The sequence below is a fragment of the Balaenoptera physalus genome, assembly GCF_965194825.1.
Source record: "Balaenoptera physalus genome assembly, chromosome: 1".
In the NCBI taxonomy this organism is placed as follows: domain Eukaryota; kingdom Metazoa; phylum Chordata; class Mammalia; order Artiodactyla; family Balaenopteridae; genus Balaenoptera; species Balaenoptera physalus.
The window spans coordinates 194,903,334-194,923,625 of record NC_138882.1 but is presented as its reverse complement, the minus strand read 5'-3'; the positions used below and the strand labels follow the sequence as shown (position 1 = coordinate 194,923,625).

At 46.9% G+C, this 20,292-nt stretch overlaps 1 protein-coding gene across 2 annotated transcripts in view; it reads right to left on the bottom strand.

Moving 5' to 3' along the window:
• Nucleotides 1-17,638, bottom strand: part of MMEL1 (membrane metalloendopeptidase like 1) — a 42,682-nt gene extending 25,044 nt beyond the window's left edge. For both annotated transcript variants that reach the window (XM_082462961.1, XM_082462960.1), the window contains exon 1: nucleotides 17,092-17,638. In XM_082462961.1, coding sequence (XP_082319087.1) covers nucleotides 17,092-17,236 — 145 coding nt within the window. In that variant the 5' untranslated portion in view covers nucleotides 17,237-17,638. The remainder of the gene's footprint in view (nucleotides 1-17,091) is intronic.
• Between the last annotated feature and the right edge of the window lie 2,654 nt (nucleotides 17,639-20,292).

The window sequence follows — 20,292 nt, the reverse complement described above, 5'->3', positions numbered from 1 at the left end:
TGGCCATTCTGACCAGTGTGAGATGATATCTCATTGTAGTTTTGATTTGCATTTCTTTAATGATTAATGATGTTGAGCATTCTTTCATCTGTTTGTTGGCAATCTGTATATCTTCTTTGGAGAAATGTCTATTTAGGTCTTCTGCCCATTTTTGGATTGGGTTGTTTGTTTTTTTGATATTGAGCTGCATGAGTTGCTTGTATGTTTTGGAGATTAATCCTTTGTCAGTTGCTTCATCTGCAAATATTTTCTCCCATTCTGAGGGTTGTCTTTTCGTCTTGTTTATGGTTTCCTTTGCTGTGCAAAAGCTTTTAAGTTTCATTAGGTCCCATTTGTTTATTTTTGTTTTATTTCCATTTCTCTAGGAGGTGGGTCAAAAAGGATCTTGCTGTGATTTATGTCATAGAGTGTTCTGCCTATGTTTTCCTCTAAGAGTTTGATGGTGTCTGGCCTTACATTTAGGTCTTTAACCCATCTTGAGTTTATTTTTGTGTATGGTGTTAGGGAGTGTTGTAATTTCATTCTTTTACATGTAGCTGTCCAGTTTTCCCAGCACCACTTATTGAAGAGACTGTCTCTTCTCCACTGTATATTCTTGCCTCCTTTATCAAAGATAAGGTGACCATATGTGCATGGGTTTATCTCTGGGCTTTCTATCCAGTTCCATTGATCTATATTTCTGTTTTTGTGCCAGTACCATATTGTCTTGATTACTGTAGCTTTGTAGTATAGTCTGAAGTCAGGGAGCCTGATTCCTCCAGCTCCGTTTTTCTTTCTCACGATTGCTTTGGCTATTAGGGGTCTTTTGTGTTTCCATACAAATTGTGAAATTTTTTGTTCTAGTTCTGTGAAAAATGCCAGTGGTAGTTTGATAGGGGTTGCATTGAATCTGTAGATTGCTTTGGGTAGTAGAGTCATTTTCACAATGTTGATTCTTCCAATCCAAGAACATGGTATATCTCTCCATGTATTTGTATCATCTTTAATTTCTTTCATCAGTGTCTTATAATTTTCTGCATACAGGTCTTTTGTCTCCTTAGGTAGGTTTATTCCTAGATATTTAATTCTTTTTGTTGCAGTGGTAAATGGGAGTGTTTTCTTAATTTCACTTTCAGATTTTTCATCAGTGTATAAGAATGCAAGAGATTTCTGTGCATTAATTTTGTATCCTGCTACTTTACCAATTCATTGATTAGCTCTAGGAGTTTTCTGGTGTTATCTTTAGGATTCTCTATGTATAGTATCATGTCACCTGCAAACAGTGACAGCTTTACTTCTTTTCCGATTTGGATTCCTTTTATTTCTTTTTCTTCTCTGATTGCTGTGGCTAAAACTTCCAAAACTATGTTGAATAATAGTGGTAAGAGTGGGCAACCTTGTCTTCTTCCTGATCTTAGTGGAAATGGTTTCAGTTTTTCACCATTGAAGACGATGTTGACTGTGGGTTTGTCATATGTGGCCTTTATTATGTTGAGGAAAGTTCCTTCTATGCCTACTTTCTGGAGGGTTTTTATCATAAATGGGTGTTGAATTTTGTCGAAAGCTTTCTCTGCATCTATTGAGATGATCATATGGTTTTTCTCCTTCAATTTGTTAATATGGTGTATCACGTTGATTGATTTGCGTATATTGAAGAGTCCTTGCATTCCTGGGATAAACCCCACTTGACCATAGTGTATGATCCTTTTAATGTGCTGTTGGATTCTGTTTGCTAGTATTCTGTTGAGGATTTTTGCATCTATGTTCATCAGTGATATTGGTCTGTAGTTTTCTTTCTTTGTGACATCTTTGTCTGGCTTTGGTATCAGGGTGATGGTGGCCTCGTAGAATGAGTTTGGGAGTGTTCCTCCCTCTGCTATATTTTGGAAGAGTTTGAGAAGGATAGCTGTTAGCTCTTCTCTAAATGTTTGATAGAATTTGCCTGTGAGGCCATCTGGTCCTGGGCTTTTGTTTGTTGGAAGATTTTTAATCACAGTTTCAATTTCAGTGCTTGTGATTGGTCTGTTCATATTTTCTATTTCTTCCTGGTTCATCTCAGAAGGTTGTGCATTTCTAAGAACTTGTCCATTTCTTCCAGTTTGTCCATTTTATTGGCATATAGTTGCTTGTAGTAATCTCTCATGATCCTTTGTATTTCTGCAGTGTCAGTTGTTACTTCTTTTTTATTTCTAATTCTATTGATTTGAGATTTCTCCCTTTTTTTCTTGATAAGCCTTGGTAATGGTTTATCAATTTTATCTTCTCAAAGAACCAGCTTTTAGTTTTATTGATCTTTGCTATCATTTCCTTCATTTCTTTTTCATTTATTTCTGATCTGATCTTTATGATTTCTTTCCTTCTGCTAACTTTGGGGTTTTTTGTTCTTTCTCTAATTGCTTTAGGTGTAAGGTTAGGTTGTTTATTTGAGATGTTTCTTGTTTCTTAAGGTAGGCTTGTATAGCTATAAACTTCCCTCTTAGAACTGCTTTTGCTGCATCCCATAGGTTTTGGGTTGTTGTGTGTTCACTGTCATTTGTTTCTAGGTATTTTTTGATTTCCCCTTTGATTTCTTCAGTGATCTCTTAGTTATTTAGTAGTGTATTGTTTAGCCTCCATGTGTTTGTATTTCTTAAGGTTTTTTCCTGTAATTGATATCTAGTTTCATAGCGTTGTGGTCGGAAAAGATATTTGATACGATTTCAATTTTCTTAAATTTACCAAAGCTTGATTTGTGACCCAAGATATGATCTATCCTGGAGAATGTTCCATGAGCACTTGAGAAGAATGTGTATTCTGTTGTTTTGGGATGGAATGTCCTATAAATATCAATTAAGTTCATCTTGTTTAATGCATCATTGAAAGCTTGTGTTTCCTTATTTATTTTCATTTTGGATGATCTGTCCATTGGTGAAAGTGGGGTGTTAAAGTCCCCTACTATGATTGTGTTACTGTCGATTTCCCCTTTTATGGCTGTTAGTATTTGCCTTATGTATTGAGGTGCTCCTATATTGGGTGCATAAATATTTACAATTGTTATATCTTCTTCTTGGATTGATCCCTTGATCATTATGTAGTGTCCTTCTTTGTCTCTTGTAATAGTCTTTGTTTTCATGTCTATTTTGTCTGATATGAGAATTGTTACTCCAGCTTTGATTTCCATTTGCATTTGAATATCTTTTTCCATCCCCTCACTTTCAGTCTGTATGTGTCCTTAGGTCTGAAATGGGTCTCTTGTAGACAGCATATATACGGGTCTTGTTTTTGTATCCATTCAGCCAGTCTATGTCTTTTGGTTGGAGCATTTAATTCATTTACATTTAAGGTAATTATTGATATGTATGTTCCTATTACCATTTTCTTAATTGTTTTGGGTTTATTATTGTAGGTCTTTTCCTTCTCTTGTGTTTCCTGCCTAGAGAAGTTCCTTTAACATTTGTTGTAAAGCTGGTTTGGTGGTGCTGAATTCTCTTAGCTTTTGCTTGTCTGTAAAGCTTTTAATTTCTCCATCAAATCTGAATGAGATCCTTGTTGGGTAGAGTAATCTTGGTTGTAGGTTTTTCTCTTTCATCACTTTAAATATGTTCTGCCACTACCTTCTGGCTTGCAGAGTTTCTGCTGAAAGATCAGCTGTTAACCTTATGGGGATTCCCTTATGTGTTACTTGTTGTTTTTCCCTTGCTGTTTTTAATATTTGCTCTTTGTATTTAATTTTTGATAGTTTGATTCATATGTGTCTTGGTGTGTTTCTCCTTGGATTTATCCTGTGTGGGACGCTCTGTGCTTCCTGGACTTGATTAACTATTTCTTTTCCCACATTAGGGAAGTTTTCAACTATAATCTCTTCAAATATTTTCTCAGACCCTTTCTTTTTCATTTCCTCCTCTGGGACCCCTATAATTCGAATGTTGGTGTGCTTAATGTTGTCCCAGAGGTCTCTGAGACTGTCCTCAATTCTTTTCATTCTTTTTTCTTTATTCTGCTCTGCAGTAGTTATTTCCACTATTTTATCTTCCAGGTCACTTAGTCACTCTTCTGCCTCAGTTATTCTGTTATTGATCCCTTCTAGAGAATTTTTAATTTCATTTATTGTGTTGTTCATCTCTGTTTGTTTGCTCTTTAATTCTTCTAGGTCCTTGTTAAACGTTTCTTGTATTTTCTCCATTCTCTTTCCAAGATTTTGGATCATCTTTACTATCATTATTCTGAATTCTTTTTCAGGTAGACTGCCTATTTCCTCTTCATTTGTTAGGTCTGGTGGGTTTTTGCCTTGCTCCTTCATCTGCTGTGTGTTTCTCTGTCTTCTCATTTTGATTAACTTACTGTGTTTTGGGTCTCCTTTTCATAGGCTGCAGATTCATAGTTTCTGTTGTTTTTGGTGTCTGTCCCCAGTGGCTAAGGTTGGTTCAGTGGGTTGTGTAGGCTTCCTGCTGGAGGGGACTAGTGCCCGTGTTCTGGTGGATGAGGCTGGATCTTGTCTTTCTGGTGGGCACGTCCATGTCTGGTGGTGTGTTTTGGGGTGTCTGTGGCCTTATTATGATTTTAGGCAGCCTCTGTGCTAATGGATGAGGTTGTATTCCTGTCTTGCTAGTTGTTTGGCATAGGGTGTCCTGCACTGTAGCTTGCTGGTCATTGAGTGGAGCTGGGTCTTGGCACTGAGATGGAGATCTCTGGGAGATTTTCACCATTTGATATTATGTGGAGCTGGGAGGTCTCTTGTGTACCAGTGTCCTGAACTTGGCTCTCCCACCTCAGTGGCACAGCCCTGATGCCTGGCTGGAGCACCAAGACCCTGTCTCCACACGACACAGAATAAAAAGGAGAAAAAAAAGAAAGAAAGAAAGAAAGAAGAAGAGAAAATAAAATAAAATAAAATAAAGTTATTAAAATAAAAAATAATTATTACGAAAAAAATTTTTTTAAGTAATAATAAAAAAAAAAGGACAGATAGAGCCCTAGGGCAAATGGTAAAAGCAAAGCTATACAGACAAAATCACACACAGTAGCATACACATACACACTCACAAAAAGAGAAAAAGGGGGAAAAATATATATCGTTGCTCCCAAAGTCCACCTCCTCAATTTGGGATGACTCATTGTGTATTCAGGTATTCCACAGATGCAGGCACATCAAATTGATTGTGGAGATTTAATCCGCTGCTCCTGAGGCTGCTGGGAGAAATTTCCCTTTCTCTTCTTTGTTTGCACAGCTCCTGGGGTTCAGCTTTGGATTTGGACCCGCCTCTGTGTGTAGGTTGCCTGAGGGCATCTGTTCTTCACTCAGACAGGATGGGGTTAAAGGAGCAGCTGATTCGGGGGCTCTGGCTCACTCAGGCCAGGGGGAGGGAGGGGTACGGATGCGGGGCGAGCCTGCGGCGGCAGAGGCCGATGTGACGTTGCACCAGCCTGAGGCGTGCCGCTCGCCTCTAATTTTAAGATGCTTCCTATTCCACTGGTTGTTTTGTCTATCTTTCGCACCGCCCTAGTCTCGAAGCTCCGCCACTGCTCCTCAGTCTGGTCCCCATGGGAGGCTGACATGGATGAATCTTAAGTGTATATTGCTAAGTGAAAGAAGCCAGGTTGAAAAACTAGGTACACTGATTCCAATTATATGACATTCTGGAAAACCAAAAATTCAGAGAGAGTAAACAGTGATTGCCAGCAGTTTGGTGGGGGATGTGATGCAGGGGTGGTGCTGGTGGGTGTGAAGAGGTGAAGCACAGGAATAGTCAGGGTAGTGAAATTATTCTAATACTGCAATGGTGAATACAATATATTAGGCACTTGCCAAAACCCACAGAACTTTATAACACAAAGAGTAAACCTTAATGTATGCAAATTTTACAAGAACATTTAGGAGGTCAGGGAATCCCAGGGTGAAATGCAGCATGAGAGTCTAAATATATCACAGTGTGTGCAGTAACCTCACTAAAAAGGGGTAGAGGCACAAGGTGCTGAGCTAAATCAATTTGGAAATGAATAGAAAAACTGTAAAACTGAAGGCAAAGGAGCTGTATGCAGTGCTGTGCTCTAGTTGATAAAGTTGTTCCCCATGGGAATACAGGTTAACAATTCTGAAACCACCACACATGTATGTTGGAACTGAATAAGTAGGCAAATGGCTAGCAGAAGGCCAGGCGCGTTACTGCTACAAGGGTAGTTACAGATAAGCAAGCGAGGAGGTGGAATGATCCACGTGGTCATGGATTAGAGGTGGAGACATCAGTATAAACTCACAGTTAGCTTATAGACACAGATGGATACATACACAAATACTTATAGATCATCAGCTGAGAGCGACCAGAAGCAAAAACAACCCAAAAGCAATGAGCAAATAGGCACCCAGATCTTGGTTTCTAACACTATTGTCCAAAAAAAGGAACCAACGATCCTTGGAGAAATGATTGATTCTGTAATTGGGGAAAGAAGTATACAAGGTGAACCTGGAATATCTTATAGTGCCACAAAGTAAGAAAGTGTTACCCTCCCCACCAAACCCCAAACACACAATGATAGGGTATGTTGAAGGGGCACAGAAGCCAACTGACAGAGCTCCCAATGGCCAAAGTTGGAACTATTTGAGCAACAAAATGAAGTAGTATTGGATTATAACTCAAAGTATAAAATAAATATCCATGAGTCCATAATGACAAATTGTTTTTTTAAATTGTTGAATAAATAAAAAATGGGGGTGGTGGTGGAATAGACAAGTCTTCCAAACAGAAGAATTCCAAATAGATTGCATAGATAACTCCACCTCTAAGGATGTGTAGTGTAACTCCCCTTGTAACTCATGCATGTCCTGCCTTCCTTCCAAAGAGGACAGTGTGGAAAGAGAGGGGACAAAGGTACCTATACAGTGGAAGAAGCTGACAAACACTACCTCAAGCCATGTGATCAAGGTTGACATCAACGTGGTAAGTCACTGAAATTATGTCCCCTTAGTCTGTAGGCTTCCTCCTCAAAACATCACCCCACTCTGAACATCAAACAAATGAGAGACATTCTACAAAATACCTGGCCAGTCCTCCTAAAAACTGTCAAGATCATAAAAATCAAGGGAAGGCTGAGAAACCATCACAGCCAAGAGTCCAAGGAGATTTGCCAACTAAATCATGTGGGGTCCTGGGACAGAAAAGGACGTGAAGGGAAAACTGAGGAAATATGAATAAAGCATGGACTGGATTAATAGTAATATATAAACATTGGTTCATTACTTGTGACAGATGTATCACACTTATGTGATAAAAGATGTGGTATGAAGTATTTGGGAATTGTGTACTCTCTTTGCAATAATTCTGTAAATCTAAAGCTGTTTTAAAATTTAGAAAAGTTGGACTTCCCTGGTGGTCCAGTGGTTAAGACTCCATGCTTCTTCCAATGCAAGGGGTGCGGGTTTAATCCCTGGTCAGGGAACTAAGATCCCACATGCCGTGCGGCATGGCCAAAAAAAAGAAAAAGAAAAAGAAAAAGAAATTTAGAAAAATTACTTTGAAACAACATGAGCAGAAGATCTTAGATCTGTGGAACCATATTAAATAGCTTAACATCCATGTAGCTAGAGCCCCACAGGAGAATGGTATGAGTCAGCAATCTTTGAAGAGATAATGGCTAATAATTTTTCAAAATTGATGAAAGACATAAGTCTATAGATCCAAGAAGGGCAGTATATCCCAAGCAGGATGAATACAAAGAAAACCATGCAAGTAGCAGCATCAAGTCAAACTGCTGAGAACTACAGAGAACGAGATATTCATAAAAACAGTCAGAGGAGAAAAAAGACATTAATTCATGGGAGCTACAAGGAGAGTGACGGCTGGCTTCTCATCACAAACAATGGTGGTCAGAATGGTGGTCAGAAGACGATGGAACAAGCTCTTGAATGGCTGCTTGAAGAAAACAAACTAACTACCAACTTAGAATTCTATATCCAGCAAAAATATAGTTAAAAAGTGAAAGTGAAATAAAGACATTTCAGGCAAAAGCTGAGAGAATTTGTCTCCATTACACAGCACTCACTACAACAAATAACTAAAGAAAGTCTTCCCATAGAAAGAGCAGGTAACCAGTTGGGAGTCCAGGTTGGTGGGAAGGAATAATGACCAGGACCAGAAAGGGGAGCGCAGGGTAAACAGGGTGAATGAAGCATTGTGGGAACCCGAACAGTGCATCTGATTGATCTGCTTCCAGTCTAGTCAGACAAAACCAGAACAAACACCCAACACTGGGGTGGTAAGTTCTTGCCTTCTCCATGCTTATGTCCCCCTCCCATTTCCTCCACTGCATTCCCAGCACGGGCTGCCATAACCTTCTGGTTGGGGGAAATTCCTGGGGTAAGTTCATCTGATGCTACAGCTCAAGAGTTTCCTGAGGATGCAGTGGGCTCTTGAGAAAACATTTCCAAAATTGAATGAGACGAGATCACCATGTTTGTGCACTTTGCCTTTAACTTACACCACCTCATTTGTGAGGGTCACCACCTCCATTTTTCTGATGAGAAAACTGACAGGCATGTGGGCTGATGCACCCACGGCTGGTCACTAGCGACTGGTGGAGGTTGGACTTCCAGCACCCATATTCTCATTCAAAATCTGTTCTTCTGAGCAAGAGAAGAGGCAAACAGCAAGGCCTTTGACACAAAAGCTGAATAGAAATGAAGTCTTCCTCTAATGCTAAAATAGGATCAACAGGACACATAGCAAACAGACCGCAAACAGGGATATTTCCCCCCTTCATGATTCCAGAAGGGAGTAGACTTCCTTGTACCCAGTCGACATGTGTCTACTCTTGTTCTTTTTTATATTTGCTTGAATAACTTCCGTAATATGCCAATTATTTTCACATAGACTCTCTACATTAAAAAAAAAACCCTGACATTTCCTTTGAAAGATCTTTTCTCCTAAAGGTTGGCCTTGATGTGAATAATTTGTTTCCTCTTTCTGTCTCTGTCTCTCCCTCCCTAACAAAAGAGGGCTACAAAGAACTTTATTGGGTGGAAAATAACCGTCCTCCCTGGAGAATGTAGCATCACAGGCTGGTTGTCATGCAGGTGTGGGGTGTGAGCTTACATGACCCTGTGGTCAAGGAAACCACAAGCTGAGAAATTAAATTTAGGCTGGTAGCATTCCCAGGTGCCTGATGGAAACAAAAACACATATTCTCTGGAGGGAAACTTAGCCCAAGTAACAAAGGATTCTCGCAGATAAAGCCAATTTGAACATGGACTGAGGTTTATGAAAGGACCAGATTCCATGAGTGAGAAACAGCAAACAGCAGCACTAGAACCCCAAGGATCCATATTTGGGATCATCTGACCCATAACGTGTGGACGCTGGCATCACGGGCCCCAAACCTCAATGTCTCTCTGCATCTGTGCCTTTGCACATGCCATTGTAGTCGCTTCCCCTGAAGGGGCAGAGAATATTTCCTCTCTCTCTTCACTGTGGGTTTGCCCCTACGGCTTTGGTAATAGAATGAGGTGGAAATAATGTACTCCAGCTCTGAGCCCAGGCCCTAAGTGTGTTTCCACTTGTCCCCATGAGCTTCTGTATGGAAAGGGACATGCTTGCTGGTCCTTGTGGGAGGATGAAATTCATGGAACAGCTGCCCCAGCTGAGGCTGACCTACATCAGCTGAGCCCTGCAGCCTACTGATGGATGTGTGTCATGATAAATAAGTGTTGTTTTAAGCCCCTGAGTATTGGGGTGATTTGTTAGGCAGCAGTGGCTAGCTGATGCAGAAATAACCCAAGTATGTTTGAATCATTGAAAGAAATAAAAATTAAAAACAAGGGCAAAGAAAAAATTGAAAAAATCAATTTGTAAAAGAATCACTTGGAAACTCTAGAAATAAAAAGCATGAAATTGTTGAAAATAATTTTTTTTTTTTTAGAAAAAATCCAAAATGGATGGGTTAAGTGGCAGATACAACAGAGCTGAAGAGAGATTTAGTGAATTTGAATGTAGTTCTAAAGAATTTACCCAGAATGTGGGGCAAAATCAAAGAGATGGAAACTTTTCTCTAAAAGATACGGAAGATAGAGTGAGAAAAATTGAGTGCATATGTAATCAGAATTTTAGGAGAAAATAAAGATAATGTGGGAGATACAATATTAAAAAGACAGTGGCTACAAGTTTCCAAAATTAATAAATGTCATTAGTGCTCAGATTCAAGAATCACAACAGATGCAAAGCAGAATAAATAAAAAGAGCTTCATAGTTAGACACCTCATGGTAAAAATGCACAGTACCAGGGAGAAAACAGCTCAGAGGGGAAAAAGTTCATCTGACAAGAAGGCCAGTTAGATTGAACCAGATTTCTGAACAGCAGCAATGGAAGTCAGAGACAGCAAAACTAAATCTTCAAGATATTGAGAACGTAACTAAGCTCGGATTAGTGTAACCAGTTAAACTATCACTGAAGGATGAGTACCAAATAAAATCATTTTCAAGTAAACAAAAATGAAGGTTTACAGTTGAAAGAGTATTTTAAAGCCGTGCTCCCCAAACCTGCCTGATCACAAGCAAGGCCTAACATGCTGGTTACAGTACAGATTCGGAGGTCTTACCCTATAAGATTTCTTGGTTCTGCCCAGGTTGAGTCCTGTTATGGACTAAACTTTTGTATCTTCTCCCCCCAACCCACCATGCCTATGTTGAAGTCCTAACCCCCAACGTGACTGCATTTGGCGTTGGCACCTGTGAGGAGGTGATGAAGGTTAAATAAGGTCGTAAGGGTGGGGCCCTGATCCAGTAGGGCTGGTGCATTATAAGAAGAGGAAGAGACACCAGAACTTGCTCTGCCCACCACATGAGGACACAGTGAGAAGGTGGCTGTCTGCAAGTCAAGAAGAGAGTCCTCACCAGGAACTGAATTGGCTGATACCCTGATCTTGGACTAGGGGAGAATAGATTTCTGTTGCTTAGGTCATCCTGACTTATGGTATTTTGTTACGGTGGCCCAAGCAGATGGAGACAGGGTCCAAGGTCTGGATTTTTAACAATTGCCCCAGGTTACTCTGATTATCAAGCAAGTTCAACAAATGCTGTGTCCTAATCAGTGCTTCCCAAACTTTAGTGCAGATGAGTTACCTGGGGATTAAATGCAGATCCTAATCCAGTAGGCCTGGGATGGGTCCTGAGTTTCTGAATTTCTAACAAGCTCTCAGGTGAGGCCAACACCACTGGTCCATGGACACACTTTGTGTAGGAGTCTCCAAAAGCATGTACTTCAGAAAGAAGGAAAATGATTTCATAAGGGCTACCTGAGAAGTAGGAAGAATGATGAGCAAAGAAACTGATAAGGGACTTCCCTGGTGGCGCAGTGGTTAAGAATCCTCCTGCCAATGCAGGGGACATGGGTTCAACCCCTTGTCCGGGAAGATCCCACATGCTGTGGAGCAACTAAACTCATGCGCCACAACTACTCAGCCTGCGCTCTAGAGCCCATGAGCCACAACTACTGAGCCCATGTGTCACAACTACTGAAGCCCGTGCGCCTAGAGCCCGAGCTCTGAAACAAGAGAAGCCACTGCAATGAGAAGTCCGCGCACCACAATGAAGAGAAGCCCCCACTCACAGCAACTAGAGAAAGCCTGCATGCAGCAACGAAGACCCAACAACGAAGACCCAACGCAGCCAAAAATAAATTAAAAAAAAAAAAAGAGAAACTGATAAGGACTTGGGAAAATCGAAATTAAATTGAGTATATTAGAGAATGTTGCCTGTGTGCAGTAAATAAAAAATAAGATAGAAACCACGGACTTACCCACAATAACATGTGATCAGGGTGGAGGATGAGTTAAACTGTTCTAAATGCTTGTATTGTTTGGAAGAAATATGAAGATATTGACTAGCTGAATACTTTAAGTTAAATATGCATATAAAATTTAAGGTATATTACTTCTGCTTTCCGCTTATGACATCAAAAGCCAACTAGAGTATCATTCCCTTTCTAACAACAGGAAAAATCCAGATAGCCTACAGAAATCACAGCTTTTCTGGAGCTCCTCTAGGACCTGAGGTAAGAGGGTGACCAGGAAAACAGAGTGACACATCCCACCAAGCAGAACTGAGAACTTTGACAGGACCCAGGAGTAAGAGACAGTCACCACACAAGTGGATAAGAAGAAATCAGCTAACATTTTAATGAATTCTTGAAGGCCAAGTGTGAGTTAGCTTGTCAGTGTGGAACAGCTGGAGCCTCAACACAGGAGGATTTTGCACTCATTCACCAGTTATTTCCATGGATCCTTACCAGGTGCCAACGAGAAAAACTGGGGCAGGTCTCAGAAGACCAGAGAGTCCCCCTCAGTGGCACAGGCATGCAGGAGGTTATCTGCTTCTGCTGAGGTGCCAGCATGAGCCGTCTCCTGCTTGCCTGGACCCTCCTCTTGTAGGAAGCAAGAGCTTTAAACCACTGAGGGGAGGGTAGTAAACCCTCTCACTCCCATGGACCAGATGAAAACCTACTGGCCCGGAGGAGAGTCAGATGTAAAAATCCTCTGCTCATGGGAGAGGCACAGGAGACCCCTGTGGGCCCAGGATCCTAGACTGACATCAAGCTGAGGTCTGCTGCCACTAGGAGAGGGGCAGGGGACTCAGGCATAAGGCAAAGTTTGATGGACATGGGGATCGGGGCAGGGATACTGAGACAGCCCCACTCCAAGACTGAGACGGGGCCAGGACACCAGAGATTCCCCCATCCCAGCATGAACCAAGCACTAAAAAGCAAGGGCAATCTACCCACGGTTCTGTGGAGGGGCAGAGGCATGGAGAGAACCCCTCTGTGTTGCACACATCCAGGGACTGCTGAGAGCTGAGGCTGGGGCAGGAACAGCGGGGAACCTCTGGCCCCCCGGGCCCATTTCTCTAAGCACAGGTAATCATTGCTCACAGCCAGAGAAAGGTGAAGTCTGTGGTGCACCGAGGGTGACAAAAGTGAAAACAAAACCCCAAATCAGCTGACTCCTGACTAGATGGATTCAATCTCTCACACTAACAGACTGACAGAACAACTGTGCTTGTTTCTGGGTGCAAATGCTGTTTACCTCAGTCTCTGCTCTTTCTCTGGATGTTTAGCATTCAGTAAAAATGTATCACACACACACACACACACACACACACAGGCAAGAAAAAGCAATCCATTGCCGTGAGATAAAGTAATCAATAGAACTAGACTCAGAGATAGCTCAGGTATTGGCATTATCAGAGAAGGACTGCAAAATAACTACGGTTAATACGTTAATATGTTTCCATCTAATGGAAAAGGTGGATAACATGCATGAACAGACAAGAAATTTCAACAAAGAGATGGAAACTATAAAAAAGAGGGAAATGGAAATATCAGAAAGAAAAAGCATGTTATCAGAGATGAAGAATTCCTTTGACTGGCTGACCAGCACACTGGATACAGCTGAGGAAAGAACCAGTGAACCTGAAGACTAATTAGGGTCAAACTCTTCAAACTGTACCACAAAGAGTAAAAGAATGAACAAAATCTGAACAGGGCACCCAAATACTGTGGGATAATATCAAACCATCCCACAGATATGTATATAGAGTCTGAGAGAGAGAGAAGAGAGAGAGAGAGACAGAGAGAGAGAGAAAGAGAGAGAGAGGAGGCGGGGGGAAAGGGGCAGGAGAGAAACGAAACTCCTTAAACAAGATAGCTATTAATGATAAGAAAACAAAATAATAACAAGGAAAGGAAATGTAATCCAACTGTTCTTCATAGCTCAGCTGTGAAAAATACTCAGTAGAACTATTGTAATGATGCATATGGATTTATCCAAAAGCAATGATGTACCTATACTGGGACAGTGGAAGCCTGGGTGGCTTAAGGAACTAAATCTGCCTCCCATTCGGGATGTCAATAACAATATTGATAGGGAATCAAGGACAAATCTAATATTTTATTATGAAATCTGATCATAGATAGCATGACAGACATTTTTCTAAGTGTTATTGATGTATTAAATCATTGGACCCTCCAGTAAGCCTCTATGTTATGTTCCATTTTACAGATAAGGAAACTGAGGCACAGAGGTGTGAAGAAAACCTTCCAAGGTCACACAGCTGGGATCTGGGGGGCTGGCAAGCCCAACCAGGCTGTCAGATTCAGGAGCCTGGGTATTAACCACAACCTTACGACGCCTCCCTGTGATCTAACACTGACAATAAAGAGAGAAGGGTCCACAGATGAGGCTTAGACACTCCAGTCCAAGGGTTGGCAATATTTTTCTGTAAAAGGCCAGACAATATATGTTTTAGCCTTTGTGAGCCATATACAGACTCTGTCTCACCTATTCAACTTAGCGCTTGTAGCCTGAAAACATCCACGGACAATACATAAGTGAGTAGACACAGCTGTGTTCCAATAAAGCTTTATTTACAAAAACAGGCAGTGGGCCAGATTTGGCCCACAGGCCATAGTTTGCAGACCTCTGCACTAGACAATGAATATGGCTCTTTCTGAGGAGCAGAATTCCAGGAGGCAGGATTGTGGGTGTAGGATTGTATTTCCCACTCAAAGTTTTATTAAAAAAACACTCAATTTTCTGAAAAAGGTTTATCTATAACTTTTGAAATAAATATTAAAACAAAAAAATCTAAGGTAACCATTAAAAGGATTAGAAATATAAAACTTTCAAGATAGTTGCAGGAAAACAGAGTGAAAAATAATAGATCAATCCAAAAGAAGGCAAGGAAAGAGAAAGAAGAGGCATCAGAAACACAAAAGAACACAACAGAAAAAAATCGTACATTTCTGTGTGAATACACATAGACTAAATCCTCCAGGTACAAGATGGAGACAAAATCCAGCTGTACACGGTTCCAAAAGACACACCTAAAGCTAAAGAGATAAAGTCTCAAAGAAAAAGAATGGAAAAAAGAGAGAACAAATGCTAATTCATATCAGACAAAACAGAATTTAAAACAAAACATATTAAGGCAAAAGGCACTGTTAAGATATAAAGGGGCGCTACATAATCATACAAAGTGAAGATACACTGATTCTAAATTTGCATCCACATAATAATGTGGCTTTTTTTGGCCGCATCCTCGGCAGTGAGAGCATGGAGTCCTAACCACTGGACAGCCAGGGAATTCCCATAATTTAACCTTAAAATACACAAATTAATACTTGGCATAACTACAAAGAAAACTGATAGTTCTCAAGGGCAAGGTTTTAGCACACACATCTTTCAATAATTGAAAGGTCAAGAAAATGGAAAAAACCAAACATATAGACGATTTGATTGACCTAATGGATGCATCTAAACCTCTGTCTGTATCTCCACTTTCACCTAATGGTGATTGTGTGTACTGCACGTGCACACGTGGATTATTTATAAAACTGACCGTGTATTAGCCCTAAAGCAAGCCTCAGCAAATACCAAAGAATCAATATCACATAAACCACAGTTGCTGACAACAATGCAATTAAATTAGAAACCAATTTAAAAAGGTAACTAAGAAAAAGTCTCCAAGCATCTAGAAATTTTAAAAAGAGAGATTTCTAAATAACTCATAAATCAATGAAAAAAAAAACCATAGTGGATGAGAAAGTATTTAGAAATAAATAATAATGCAGCATTTAAACTCTTCCACGGGCTCCATCAGGACCTGAGGCCGAGATCGGCTTGGGTCATTTCGGGGGGTGGTGGCACAGGACTCCTGCCTGAGGGGCCCTGGCAGAGACCCCACTTGTACTTAGGGGACCACGAGGAGGAGGCAGGCTGGGCAGGGAGGGTCCCTGCTGTCAGGGTGGTACCACCTAGATGAGGACTGGGGTGGGGCGGGGGGTCAGCCCTGTCCCCTGGCAGCCTCTCAACCAGGTGTTTGAGGCCCAGTAGTCCTGGACAGAGGTTCCCTGGGGTCTGGGCTCTCCAGGGCTCTCCAGGGCTCTCCGAGCAGTGAGCCGTCCCTCCCCACGGCCCGTGCCCATGGAGATGAAGTGTCCATCGACCCTGCCAGGAGACCCGGAGGGGCCAGAGACGGCAGCGGCTGGCAGGGTCCGGCCAGGCACCTGGTCAGGTGGGAGCAGCGCTGGGCAGGGGCCGCCCACCACATCTGCAGGCAGCACCCGCTTCTGGTTCTCAGAAACAGCCTTGCCCAGTGATGGACGGATGGTCCCACCGCAGCGCAGGTGGCTCTGGCCAGTGAGGGAATATTCTAGTAACAAAGCCTGTGCTGCCCTACTGTTGGGGCCATGGGGAGGGCTTCTCCTGCAGATCCTCCTGAGTCCTGAGCCCACCCGGCCACGCACCCACCCGCAGGAGGAACCAACTGCACCTCCCAACTGTGCCCGAGGCTGTGCCTGCCGGGAGAAAGGTGCCTCTGGGATTTGACCCGGGCCACCTGGTGCCCAGGCGCAGGTACGCGAGCACCTCCCCCCGCCCCCGCAGTGCCTCCTGACCCAAGGGCGGAACAGTCCAGGCTCCTCCACTGTGGCCTTGGGGAGACGGGGGAGGGAGTGTGAGCGGGGGTGTTCCTGCAGCGTGGCCCTGGCATCCCCATCTCCCTAGGACCCCGGCCTGGCCCCCACCCACCACTGTGCAAAAAGCAGAGCCTGGGAAGCCACGAGGCCCCGGGGACCCAGGCCTTCAGGAGGCCGGGAGGGGGATCCCAGCAGGTTCTCCGCAGGATGGCAGCCCGGGAGGCGGCAGGCGAGCCCCGCTGGATGGAGGGATACTGGGCCGCGGGTCCCCAGCGCTGGAGCGCGGGCTCCTGCTGCTGGGCCGGCCGGGAACTGCAGCGCCCTGTGCGGCAGGGGAGGGGAGGGGGCCGCGCAGATGCGGCAGGGGGAACCGGTCTGCCGCGTCTCGGGAGTACCGCAGGGGCCCGCCAGCTCAGAGCCGGCAGAACCAGCCTTGTGCCAGCCGGCGCCTGGGCAGAGCCTTCTGGAAGGGCCCCGGCCCCCGCAGGTCAGTGCCCCTTCTCTACGGGCTGCAGCACAGCCCGGCAGCCCCCGCTGCCCCGAGCAGACCCCACCTGCCCGCTCGATGGCTGGCTTACCCAGGTGGGCGGGCACGCAGGCGCTGCCGAGGCCGCGTGGGGAAGAGGGGTGAGCAGGGTGTCGGTGGCGCCCGAGGGGAGGGGCGCCCTCACTCACCTCTTCTGTCGGCGTAAAGGAGGCCCAGGGCGACCAGGGCGCCCGTCACCAGGAGCAGCAGCCCTCCCTCCAGGAAGCCTCGGTGCTTCTGCCCTGCGCGGCCTGCGGTCTCCACCGTCCCCGCCCGGCTCTCGGGCTTTCTCATTGCAAGTCTCTAGACGGGGAAAGCGCACAGCTGAGAAGCCCCAAGACCAAGGCCAGGGCGGCGTCCACCCAGCCTGGGGCGCCAGGGCCGGGAGGACGCGGCGGGGAGCTCCTGAGGCCCTGCCTGCCGCTGGCGGATGCTCAGCGCCTCTCTCCATCCCAAGGCCACAGCCGGTCGCTGCCTGAGGGCTCTCCTCTCTCTCCCAGGGCCGGAGTCTGAGTGCCGGGGGTGGGGCAGGACTGGCCTGCTGGCCCTGGTGGCCGTCCCTTCTGGAGGCAGTCCCCTCCAAGCTTGTTCTCTGGCAGGGGCTGGTCCGGGGCCGCTCCGCTCACAGCTCGCGGTGGGCATGCGGGACCCAGAGGCCCAGCTCCCAGGCTTGTCAAGGGGCTTCTGCAGCGGAGCCTGCCTGGGTTCTTGTGCTGAGCGGGGGTCCTGGAGCTGGGGGCCTGGGTGCATCAGGGACACGCTCTGGGAGGTGGCTTGGGCCACTGGGCTCCCTGCCCACTGTTCCTGCCTGGAGCCCGAGGGGTAAGGGGGACGCGAGAATGACTGGAACCTTTGCAGAGGTGACCACACAGGCCACGACGGGCCCCGGCAGGGCAGCCCCAGGGGTCACCTGGCTGGCCCGCAGTTCCCGCCGTCCCCCCACCCTGTCACTACAGAAGGGACGCCTTCTCCAGCCAGTCAGGGCTGCTGCTGTGTGCAGGAGAGGGTGTGCTGCTCCCGTCAGGTGGGGACAGCGGACCAAGGGCTGCACGTGCTCCCTGGTGCGTGAGCGAGCATGTGTGCCTGCACAGGCGTGCACGTGCTCCTGGGTGTATGTGTGTGCTCGTGTGCATGCCTCTGTTGCTGGCACACAGAGCCCTGACCCAGAAATGTGCCCGGGCCCCGGGGGAGAGCTGGCTGCCCTGCCGAGCTTCGGTCCTCACACAAGCTCACACTCCTGAGGTTGGGGTGGGAGCCCAGCCCCGCCCCAGGACAGAGGACAGACCCTGTCCCACCCGCCCGCAGGCAGGTAAGCGCAGCCCAGAGATCGCCCAGGGCTGGGTTAGCTGTTCTCACCTGCCAACACCTGTCCCGACTCACTGGGGGGTGGGGGGGTGGGTCTCTCAACCTCCGGCATCACCTGTCACGTGAACCAATCAGAGAGGAGAAGCCAGGCCCGCTCTGATCTCAGGAGCCTCCTCGGCCCCCATCACCCCTCTCTGCACTTCCCACCCCAGATCCCCACCTGACCCCCTCACCCCTGGAAATCCATGCTCAAGGTCACCTCAGCTAGGCCTTCTCCGGGTCCGGCCCCCACCTGCCCCCAGACCTGACCTGCTTCACCACCTCACCTACGGTTCAGCCTCTACGGCCCTTATTTCTATTTCTGTTGCCCACTGCCCCCTTGGGAACGTCAGTGCCGGGGGAGGGGGCTCCTTCTGCCTGGTCTCCGGGACCTAGACGGGTGCCCACGACCTTGGAGGCATCCATCGACGACTGTCGAATGAATGAACGGCCGGGTCTGAGCCTCGCCTGGCACTTGTGGCTCTGGGGTCACCAGCGTCTTCCTTCTCTGATCAGAACTAAAGACTCCACTCGTCACTCAGTTAATCCACTTCACTCTGTCCGCTGACTTCCGGGGCGCTGGGCTGCCTGCCCCACGGCCTGGGAAATGGGCCGGCGCTTGGAGAGTGTTCCCCCGGCCGCACTGCCCAGGAAAGCTGGCCCGGCTCACCTGCGGGTCACTCGGACAGGCCGCTACCCACAGGCAGGTCTCCGAAGGCTGGGGGGTCGGGAGGGCTCCCGGGGGTGGGGCTGTGAGAGGCCGGTGCGGCTTCCGGGCCTCCTTTGTGATGCGGGCTTGGGTTCTCTGGAGGCCTGGACGGCCCCCTGCTCACAGCTGGCAGGTTCCATCCGGGTTTGGTGTGGGGGGAGGGGGCTCGAGGCTCCCTGACGAGCGGTGTCCCTCGGGGGCTGAGGGCCCCACCTCCTGCCCCTCCTCCCTCCTTCTGGACCCCTCAGTCCGAAGGGGCCGCAAGGCTCCTGGGAAGGACGGCCGGACCCCTCTCCTCACCCTGCCCACCTTGCCCGAGAGAGGTCGGAACCAGAGGAGCGCCCTGGCCGCGGGGTCCTTTCCCTTCCACCTCCAGTGAGGCTGGTGGGCTCTGGGGGTCTTGCCGGGGTGTCAGGGAAGGAGGCGTCCCTGCTCATCATGATGGGGGGTCCCCACCCAGAGACACCCACATTCAGCTGGCGTGGGGCTCGGCTGCCTCTCCGCCCCTGGGGTGTCTCGAGGCTCAGACCCTAACCCCTAGGAGGCAGGCGGCCCTGGCTGGGGGACAGGAGGGGCCCTCCGGGCTTCGCAGAGGCACCCCAGTGCTTCAGAGCGTTAGGCGGGCGTCCCTGGCCCAGGGGTGGGGGCCGGGTTGGGGGGCTCTGCGTGGAGTAGGCCCCTGTCAGGACCCAGGTGTCCCTTCTTTGGGCCCGACTCGGTCATCAGCATGGTTCTGCCTCTGTTTCAGAATCCCATGGGCGGAGGGATCCTCCCAGGCCCCTGGGACCCTGTAAGGGTGTCCAAGGCCAGGGGCCAGGCCACAGAGCCGGGGGTCTGAGGGTAAACAGCCGCTCGTGCCACCCCCTCACCGCACTGGGTCTCGTTGGAATATTCCAGTCCACGTTCAGGTGGCCTCTTAGGTTGGCCCCCTCCCTGGGAGGAGGGCAGCGCTTCAGGGGCTCAGATCCAGAAACCACCCTGACCCCCAGGGAAGGCTCTCCTCAGCCCCCCGGCTGCCCTGGCAGCCCTCCACTCCCCCGAACAAACCCAGCCAGAGCAAGGAGCTGGCAGCCTGGCCTGGAAGCTGTCTGGGCTGCTGGCCTGAATGGGGATGAGGTCAAGGTCAGGGGACTGAGAAGCTGCAACTGCCCGTCCTGGGAGCCAGAGATGGGTCAGGGTCCAGCCTGCCAGCTAGAGACTCCTTCCCAGAGTGTGACGGCCCTGGGGACCCACGCTCGATGCAGTGCAGCCAGAGCGGCCCCCATCCCTGCCAGAGGCTGCTTGGATGCAGGGGCTG